At 40.8% G+C, this 10,890-nt stretch overlaps 1 protein-coding gene across 1 annotated transcript; it reads right to left on the reverse strand.

Annotated features, from left to right (window-relative positions):
• Nucleotides 1-216: 216 nt before the first annotated feature.
• Nucleotides 217-3,087, reverse strand: LOC145428297 (uncharacterized). The gene is made up of 3 exons (XM_080300386.1): nt 2,460-3,087; nt 2,069-2,350; nt 217-1,573 (listed from the first exon to the last, which is right to left on the reverse strand). The coding sequence occupies exons 1-3, from the start codon at nt 2,674-2,676 to the stop codon at nt 543-545; spliced, it is 1,530 nt and encodes a 509-aa protein (XP_080156512.1). The 5' UTR covers nt 2,677-3,087; the 3' UTR covers nt 217-542.
• Between the last annotated feature and the right edge of the window lie 7,803 nt (nt 3,088-10,890).

Raw genomic sequence — 10,890 nt, forward strand, 5'->3', positions numbered from 1 at the left:
CAGCAAGTTACAAACATACATGTGTAATGTGATAAAAGGACGACAACATAATGACATTTTGAATATTGTTATGACCTGATGGTAGTCATGAGTTCTGGCTATTGTATTTGCTCTGACGTAGCATTAGAGCACAAATTGTCATTTAATTTTATTGTACATTTAATTGTGTCATTTAAGTGTTGTGTAACACTACACAATGATTAAATGCTATTGAGGCAGCATAATAATACATTGGTGGTTTATTTACAAGATTAGACTTTTAAACAAATAAACAAAATAGATTGCAATCCATCTCACAGTATAATACTGTACAAACTGCCAGCACAATTTGACAGTTGGAGAAAAATATTTCATTTGAAAACATTTACAGACTAATCAGGAGTCAGGACTTAGGTACTACTATTACTCTACCCTGTTCTACTTATCACCAGAGCCAAGCAGCAGATACTGGACACTACTCTTCCTCTCCACCCCCTTCTGTGAGCCGTGACAGTGACAAGACATTTAATTTTTTTTAACTGATTGATTACCACCCACCCCCCTTACTCCAGTGGGACAACAGACTCGGAGAGATTTGATAAGGCACAACAAATTACCCCAATCTTGTCGATCAATGCATGTGTCTCACCTGGCTTTGTGGACATGTTCTCTATTGGCATAGCCCTGCTCTGCAGAATTTGATATTTCCTCCTGACTAAACCTATGACTCGCTCAACATGGATACGCAAATTGGCTATTTTCCTTGTCTCTGCCACTTCATAGGCTGACAGCTGTTTTCTCCCTTTAGTGAATGCCGGTGTCTGTAGTGAAGCACAGTAAAACCCCACATTATCGCCAATATTGAACCCACGATCTGCAAGGACAATATCTCCAGGTAACAAGTTATTTAGGAGGCCACTCTCTATTGTGATCTGCTTATCGCTAACTCTCCCTCCCCAGGCAGAAGATATGTAAGTGACGTAGCCTTGGGGGGCAACACCAATCAAAAATTTTACAGTGTGATGGTGCTTGTAGTTGGACCAAGTTTGAGCTTGTGCAAGAAGATTAGATGGTCTCTCAATAAAGACTTCAAAGCAATCAACAATCACAGCCACTTTACATCCAAATGCCTGTCTGAAACTCAGTGGCATCGTAGCTTGAAGAACATGTCGCTCTGGCCACTCAATTAGGAACTCTAACCTTTTATGAAGTATGTCAATTACTTTATGCCAAACTCTAGAAGCAGTGGACAGAGAAATATTGAACCTGAAAGCTAAATCTTTCAGGGGCAGATTTAGTCTCAGCCTCAGCAAAACTAGTATGAATTGTTCAAATTTGGACAACAAAGACATAGGTCCCGAGGTGATATAGGGCTCGCACAGTTCAAAAATCTGAATTAAAACTAAGAAGTTGGGGAGCCCTGTGTAGAACTTTGTCTTGTCTTCATTTTTTTCAAAAGCCTCCTGGCTGAACTGTGTGTCCAGAGCCTTGCTCCGAAGATCAACCAGCTCTGCTGTGTTCTGTCTCAAAACATCCTCCATCTTCTCGATGTCATCCATCGTCAGCTCTGTCTGGCATCCAGCATCCGCACAGCCTGCAATATAACAGTGGGGGAGCATAATCAGCATAATAGAGGCAACCTCAATTTTTACTCATTTTCACTGTAGGAGTTTTTTTAGTGGGCTATTAGAATCTGGTGTAATGTGTTTAATTCACTATGTTAATTTAATGTAATTATTTTTTTTAATCAACAAAAAAACATGTTGCGTCTAAACAAAAAATATATTTATATGTTTCTCACCACAGAAACCTTACATTACGGATATCTTTACTTATCTGTGAAAGGAGACTGTCTGGAATCTGGCAATATAAGAACCATAGCAGTGTACAAAAACCTGTGGTGTGTGCCTGACGGTAATAAGTGCCACTTTTTCTTTTTTTCTGAATAAAATGGTATGGATTTACTCTGTGATTAAAAAAAATCACAAACATGTAATATGTAACTTGGACCATAATCATTACAGATAATGGCATCTTTTTCTCTTTGACATGATTCTTGTTTGTTTTACATCTCAGCACAATATCTTACCTGGATAAGTGAATGTCTCATTCACACTGAAGTCTTCTGGTTGTGGATTCTCAGCTGGAAGCTGCAGTTCGGGGTTCTCCACTGTCACTAGGCTCAAATCCGGGCTCTCAGCCGTCTGTTGCATATCCAAAATCGCCTCTGCACATCGATGCTGTTCTGCCTTAAGCTTCATTCTTTTCTCTCGTTTGAGAACTGATTCCGATCTGGGTTTTCGTTCGTAGCCGAGATTGACCGTCGGAGCCCAGTCCTCCGACTCGTCGTCATCCAAAGCACTTGGGCAGCCTATAGTCCCAATCAAGTCAATATTAGACTACTAACTTAAAAGCACTAAGTAAACGAGAATGTAACGACAACCTAATGCTAATAAGTTCGTTTGCAAACATAACATTACCTCTGACGAAGTGGTCGCTGCAGACACGGGCATTGGCAGACTCTGCTCCTCCCAACTGTAAACGTAAATTTAAAATCCATTTTTTCCTACGTTTTTCGGTTAGAATTTTCCATTTTTCTCCTCTTCGTTGGGCTATTTTTGGTACCCTAAAATACCGTTTATCAGTTTCTCTGGTCGACCTACTGGAGCATCCGTAAACACAACAGGACATAGGCATTTTGCGTACTGTCTGTCTGTGATTTTGCGCTTATCTTTTTCACTTGGGGTTAATTTTCTACGTAACATGAGCTGAGAAGCAGCAGCAACGCTAGGCTAATGCTAGGCTAACAAGCTGGCTAGCTAGCAAGTTCAAAACCTGGTTCTAAACTGAAAGAAGGTACAAAAACAGTTTACTTCCAAGCCAGAGTATCACGCAAAAAATCACAGAAATTATCTCTTGAGCTCAAGCTGCTCCATCTGAACCCAGGTTTGCTCAAACTAATGCAATAAAAAAATGTGGGTGCCATGAACATGCAGACTGATCTGTGCAAAGTGAGGAGGATAGCAGTGACATGGCATTTTCAAACCATATCTTTTAAAAGCCTGCACTGAGAAGCAAAATTTCTAGCTTACTTAGTTTTTCCAATTCAAGACAACTCAAATAAACTGGGTTGATCAGCTTTTTGAATAAAAACTACTGGTAACTTATTTAAACAAACTGATAAAAATTGAGTTTAGTATATCCTTACATTTTTTTAATTAAACACAATGTTAGATTTTACAGTGTACATGATAATGGAGTGCTGCTGGAATAAAATAATAAAATCTTTATGTTTCTTGGGGCTTAAATTGCAAAATGTGAACAAATGCCTAAAAACGTTCCAGAAGCTCGTCGTCCAAACTGCAGTGTAATTATAAAACAGAAAACCTCTGTTAAATAACAGAAAATGCCCTATTTAATTATTTTGTGTGGACATATTCTCAACAAAAACATTTTTATATTTCATAACACTTTACAGATATTTTTTAAAACTTTATTAATCCAGAAGGAAACTTGTGTGGTCAGCATTTACTTTATAAAACTAAATACTGAATACAAAACGTATTAATAAATAATCATTACATTGAAATTTTCTTCAGGAAATGCATTGTCTAGTTCTATAAAATCGTGAGTTTTTTTCAGGTTTAAGGCTGGCAGTTTGCTATCACACACAACACTGAATAATAATTAAATACGTGTTTTTAAATAACACAAAATTCAAGTCGTTCTTTCATAAAAGTCTTTTTTTTGTTGTTTTGCTGTGATAGAGCTCCTGACCCAGGCCAAGCTGGCTCTCTAGGAAGACAAGGAAAAACTCCCAGGTGCCAGATGATGGGAAGAAACCTCGGGAAAGTGTGCACAAATTCCACTTGACAACACAATAAAACGCAACATAGCACAAAAGGTCACGGAGGATCTCATAACAAGGACAGAGCAGGATGAATAGGATAATCACAGGAAAGGAACAAAATCACGAAAAAATTAACGGAAAGGACAAATAAGAAGGGGGTGCCATAACAATAGAAAAATAAGGATGGATAATGGAAAAGACATTACAGAAGGAGGTGCCAGAAAAATAATAAAAACAAAAAAAGCCTAAGCTAACACAGGACAAACATTAAAGATACTGAACAAAAAAAACCCCAATAAAACAGAAATCCCAAGAGTGGGAGGAGACACAGCACACTATAAAAGGAGGGGCAGAGAAGAGTTTCTTCATTTTAATTTGGCCAGCGACGCATGTGCACACCCTGAAGAAGGCACAGCCCAGCCGAAATGTAGCTACAGCCATGCGTCAGCGCTAAAAAGTGTTTTTGCTTGTTGTTTTAGTTTGTTATTTTTTTGGGGGGGGGGGTTTCTTTTGATGTTTTTTTCATTTACATATTGATTTACTGGCCTAAAAATTGGAATATCATAAATTTATAACCTAAAAATTGGATAATTTATGGATAAAAACAGTTTAAAAGCCTAAAAATTGGAATTAAAAATGACACAGACTAAATTCATTGAGAAATCAAATTTTATTAAAACACAGTTAGAAACCTAAAAAAACAGGACAAATAAAACACAACTTTGGTAAAATTAAACATAATTTGGTACTTACCTGAACCTGAAAAAGAAAAGGACGGTACTTACCTCAATTCGGACCTGGGGATTGCCGGATACGGTAGATGGGATGGTGGGTCTCGGGAAGGGTCATGGTGCGGAGCGTGCACCTACTCCTGCCCTCCTTGTGCAGGGAGGAATTTCCATTCCCCTAACCTAACCCACCCTAATAGCGATGGGATTTCCGGCTCTTTTTAGAGATCCGGCTCTTTTGGTTGGGCTCACTAAAAAGAGCCGGCTCTTTCGGCTCCAAACCGGCTCTTCGGGTTGTTTTGTTGCTTTAATTAATTTATTATTAACAATAATATAAAATTATGCACAAAAGGAATTACTAGCGTAAAAAAAAGTGGTTTTATTCATATATGTTTATATATAAATATATGCGGTGGCCCCTAGAGACAAAACACGTACAAACTTCAAAACACATTTCTAGCATGAACTGAACTTCCAAAGCAGAGCTACTAGATCACTTAAATTACACAATTAAAAGCATGTGTGTATTGTTTGTGTATTTATACACACGCACTCATATATATCCAAATAATTAAAAAAAAAAGTTCATTTACCTGTTACTACCACACACCAAATCCGGTCGTTGGTACTTGCTGGCTTGTGTAGCCACTAGGTAACAAAAGCTCAACACTGCGCCCAGCATCCTGGAGCACTTCTGTTGTCTTTTGTACGTGTTTTGAGTTTTTACGTGCTTCAGAGTTTTTACGTGCTTCAGAGTTTTTACGTGTTTTGGAGTTTGTATGTGCTTCAGAGTTCATACGTGATTTGAAGTTTGTATGTGCTTTGTCTGTAGGGGCAACCGTAAATATACTTTTTATTCACTTCACATAAAATGTAATAAATAAATCATATAATACAAAAATCAAATATTCACATTTCAACTTTTAACTATTTAAATTTTCAGCTTTTTCCTTTTACAAATTTAAAGTGAAACAACACAAAACACTGCAAACCACAAAACAATTAAATATAGATTAAAATATGAAAACAAAAAGAAGATGCATATTCTGCTGTCTTTTCTGTGGTTTTCCTGCTCTGTGAATAGAGGGAGACAAGATGAAGTATACTTCTAATGGCCTATTCCAATTGGTGGTAATACATCATAAGAATTGAGGAAAGGTGGTGTTGATGGAGACTCTGGGGAAGGCCTTCGTCTGCCAGGGTGTTTTGGAGCCACTTGAATAAATTTAGTTTGCACTGGAGGTGGACGAGGTTTAATCTGTGGAAAGATCTGAGACGGAGTCGGAGTCTCCCCATAACATCTCCCCATCACGCCTCTATGGACCAACGGTGCGAGCTTTTGTCCTTTCTGTTTTTCTAATTTAAGCTGGAGTTGAACGTCTTTCACTCTAGATTTTAGATGACCTATCTCTTTTTCTTCATTGCCAGCTTTTCTGATCATCTGGTTCACTGGTCCAATGAGCTCCTGTTTTTGTTTGAATAAAGCGTATTCGGAAGACTTTACCATATCATTGTACTGCTTTTTAAATGATTCCAGCTCCCGTGTTTTATCTAGTAAAGCTGCATCTAGATCCTTGCATCTGGTACGTAGACAGTTCAGCTGTTTTTCAAGAAACTCCTTCGTTGTTCCAACAAAGGGGATGCCTTCCACACCGTCTACGTATTTCTTTTTCAAGTTGTGGAATATATCCCTAAATTCCACCGTTTCTTTTTCTCTCAAGTGACCTGCATGTGGAAATGCCTTTTCAAAGGACAAAACGCACTGGTACAATTCCTCTTGGAAGTGGCGCTTTTTCTTTTCCAGGCAATTCGTTTTTTGTGTGAATATTTGTGTTTGCTTTTTTGTGGCGCGCAGTTGCTCTTCCAGTGAGATCTTTTCAGCCAGTGCCTGATTGTGTGCCGTTTTTACTTTATACCTGTCCACTGCTGTCTTTCTGTGGTTTTCCTGCTCTGTGCTTAGGGCCTTTTTTAGGTCTTCATTTTTCTTTTTCAAAGAATCAACTTCATCTTCGACCATAGCCTTCATTTTCTTTTCCAAGGCCAGAGCTCTAATATTACTCTGACATTTCCGTTTGATCTCCATATTCTGGGCCTTTTGGTTGTCTATTACTTTGCCCATTTGATCTTTCTCGTCTGTTAATTCTTTCACGGTTTTATCCATCAATTCATTTTCGTCCTGTAACTTTGTATTACGTGTCAGAAGACCCTCAATCCAACACTGCGAGGATTGATGTTGTTCCTCGCGTTCTTTAACCGCATTGACGGCCACACCTCTACTATTTTTTACTGTTCTCTCAAGCTTTTCTATTTTGGAATCATACATTTCCATGACCTCTTCTAACTTTCTGTCTGCAGCATTGGCTTTGTCTTCGAGTTTTTTTTAGTATTTTCCTCGTAAAATTGCTGCATCTTATTTTTTTCCTCTTTGTGGCGTTTCAATAATAATTCAACAACTTGGCTGTTGTGAAATTCCTGACGTACCACCTTTTCTTTTGCTGTTTCCAGCAGTCCTTGCAGGACTTCGACTTCGTCCTCATCATCTGTGATTAGGTATTGAAACAGCTGTTTACTCCCCAGATGTTTGTGTCCTCAAAGAAATTCCATTTTGATTTATGTGAATGTATTGTGCAGGTACTTTCTCTGCTTCACCCTCATTGCTTGCTTTATCTGAGAACATAATCTGCCTTCTTTTAGCTTGGGGTAGGCCAACCCCACGACTCTCCACTGCTTCCACAAAGTAACCTCCGATAACCTTTGGGTCACTGTTAGTGTGTGCGACCCGCAGCCAAATGATGTTGCGTGAGAAACCGTCGATGCATCCATTAATACATATCCCATATGGCTTTAGTTTGTCATAAGAGTCTATGTGCCACACAAAGTTAGGCCCCTGAGCAAAATATTGCCTCCTTCTGAGACGTGTGGTCTGGCGAACCTGGGAACCTAATGGGTCCAGTAAAGAGATGAGGATCCTGACGTCTTCTTTCCTGATCGCAGTGCCGTGTTGTTTGCACTTTGTAAACATCCACCGATAACCGTGATCCTTCCCAGGCCCTTGCAGTTGGTTCACAATAAAATCTATCCCGGCGTCCAGGTCGTACTTACGTCTGTAAAGCGACTTGGCTCTCAATATCCGGTTTAAATGTCTCTCCGTAATGATGGTTCCTTGCATTGCCAGGCTTTTCAAAATGCGTTTGTAGCTCATTCCCAGCCTAAAATAAAACTCAATCAGACTGTCTCTGTCCATGGTGTATAGGTTTAGCTTCTTTTAGCTTGGGGTAGGCCTCAGTTTATGTTTTAAATTAAAACGCTTGAAGACAAAGTGAACTCTGGACAAGCGTGCGGCCTACCTGAAGCCCAGGTGGACTTGTTGATAATCACATTTTCACACTCATCTCGGGGCACATCCGTGGTGTTCTGGTGCCAGCCTGTCCCCTCTGTTTTTGTGGGGGTCTTCCCCACATACGAAAATGGCCGCTTCTGCCTGGAGGGAGTTTTTTATTTTTGCTTTGCAGCTGCACAGGATCTGTATAGAAGTTTTAAACACTTCTATTTTAGGCAAATTTATAATATTTTAGACGACAGCACTGTTACGAGTTCAAAAATTGGGGATGGAGACAAGAGGAAAAACCACAATAACAACACTGGTCCGGCCGGGTTAAGTCAAACGATGATTTTAATGATCACACGCGTGGATCGAGGGCATTTTGACGCATAATGCAAAGCTGCAGGACCAAAACAAATTAATAGGCAAAACGGTGAAAGATTTAACAGATGAGAAAGCTCAAATGGGGAAGACCATCAACGAAAAAACGGCCCAGCAAATGGAGATGAAACAAAAATGTCAGAGAAATATTAGGGCTCTGGCCTTTGAAAAGAAAACGAAGGCACTGGCTGAAAAGATCTCACTGGAAGAGCAACTGCGCGCCACAAAAAAGCAAACAGAAATATTCACACAAAAAACGAATTGCCTGGAAAAGAAAAAGCGCCACTTCCAAGAGGAATTGTACCAGTGTGTTTTGTCCTTTGAAAAGGCATTTCCACATGCAGGTCACTTGAGAGAAAAAGAAAAGGTGGAATTTGGGGATATATTCCACAACTTGAAAAAGAAATACGTAGACGGTGTCATGGTCCTGAGTCTGAGGACTCAGTGTTTTGTGTTTCCTTATGCTTTTGTTCATTCCGAGTGTGTATTCTGTTGTTATTTTGCCATTTGTTAGGTTTCTGTTCTTTGCCTGCCTGCTCCCACTTCTCTGTGTTCCCTCTGTCTGTCCATGGTGTTTTTGTGTCTGCTCATGAGTCTGCCTGTCAAGTTCAGTGTCCTGTCTGGTTCTCTGTCTGTTAATTTCCTGTTTTATTCTGAAGGTTCATGTCTGATGTGAGTGTGTTCAGTTTATATTTCCCCTGTCCCGTCAGCTCTGATTTCTCCCAGCTGTGTTGCCCTCCTGTCTCTTATCCCCTGATTACTGGTGTGTGTATTTAAGCCCTGTGTGTTCTCCTGCCTGTTGCCGGTTTGTCTGTATTACTCCATGTAAGGCCGCGCTTTTCTGCATTCATCTGTGTCTCTGTATCCTCCGTCAGTCTGCGTCTCTGTATCCTCCGTCAGTCTGTGTCTCTCTGCCTTTCTCCCCGTGTCCTGTGGATTTCTAGTTGCTCTTTAGTTTTCCCAGTTTAGGTTTCCGTTAGTTTGTCTCATTATTCGTTTTCTGTTCCTGCCACTGACACCTTGTAAATAAACTCCACTAATCTTTTCATACACTGCTTGCTCTTGGGTCCTTTTTCCAACTCCACACGGCTCGCCTCGGCAGCCGTGACAGACTGTGTGGAAGGCATCCCCTTTGTTGGAACGACCGAGTTTCTTGAAAAACAGCTGAACTGTCTACGTACCAGATGCAAGGATCTAGATGCAGCTTTAGATTAAATGTATCAAACATACATCTTAAATCAGTTTTGTTATTATGAAAATGTCTTATTTAAAAAATAAATGAAATCAAATATTTTATTAATATTACCTAGTATTAAAAAGCTTTTTTTAATTTGCTGTCTTATCTGTGTGTGTGTGTAAATGGCCTGCATTTGTATAGCGCTTTTCTAGTCCATAGGACCCCAAAGCGCTTTACACTACATTCAGTCATTCACCCATTCACGCACTGGCGATGGCAAGCTACATTGTAGCCACAGCTGCCCTGGGGCGCACTGACAGAGGCGAGGCTGCCGGACACAGGCGCCACCGGGCCCTCTGACCACCACCAGTAGGCAAACACGGGGTTAGTATCTTGCCCAAGGATATTTGGCATGCAGCCAGGAGGCAGCCTGGGATCGAACCACCGACCTTCTGATTAGTGGCTGACCTGCTCTGCCACCTGAGCTACAGCCACCCCATGTGTGTATGTGTGTATTCCACTGCAGATATGTGACTGAACTGCTGGGAGGAGAGGCCTACGTCTCCTGCTCTGTAGTTCTACCAGCCTTCTGCCACCTGCGCCGTGTCATGGAAGTAACTGATGAGGACCCTGCATATGTGGTGAGGTTTAAAGAGAAGTTTAAGGAAGACCTTGCTTCCCGCCAGGAACATACCAACTATGCATGGCTCCAGATCGCAACTGCACTGGACCCACGTTTTAAAGACCTACGCAGTGTGCCCAAGACTGACAGAGAAGCAGTGTGGACCACACTGGCAGGCATGCTGCATGAAGACTCTCCTAGAAGATCACACACTGCAGAAGAAGGTCCAGCCAAGAAGAGGCTGAGCCTGCTGCAGATGGACTCTGACTCTGAGTCAGAGGAGGAGGTACAGCAGGACAGAGCCATACAGCGCTACAGAGCAGAGCCCTGCACTGCCTTAGAGGACTGTCCCTTACAGTGGTGGGCAGCTCATGCAGGAGCCCACAGCCAGCTGGCCCGCCTTGCTCGCAGATACCTGGCCACTCCTGCCTCCACATTTTGCCTGTTGAATTAGGCCTATGTTCTGTGAACTTGAAGATGTATATGGATAAAACAATGTGCTAGATTTAAACGGGTGGAAAACATTCAGTAAAAATCCCTCACAATTATTTGAAGCCCTGTTCTGCTTGTACTGCTTGTACTCACAATTAATAATAAATAAAACAAACAAGTGTGTTAAAAACCACTATCTGTCCCGATTTTTACACATATATACACACATATACACATATATTTCGAGTTGCGATTAATAAATTTTTAGGCTGTGATTAATTCGCTTCCAGCACAACACCCAGCCTACGTCCGACCACGCTGAGTGAACGCAGGCCACTCAGCGTGGTCTTAGCATTAAATAACACTAACAAGTGTGTAAAAATCCGCTGTCTGTCCGTA

Source organism: Astatotilapia calliptera, chromosome 4 (assembly GCF_964374335.1).
Source record: "Astatotilapia calliptera chromosome 4, fAstCal68.1, whole genome shotgun sequence".
Classification (NCBI taxonomy): domain Eukaryota; kingdom Metazoa; phylum Chordata; class Actinopteri; order Cichliformes; family Cichlidae; genus Astatotilapia; species Astatotilapia calliptera.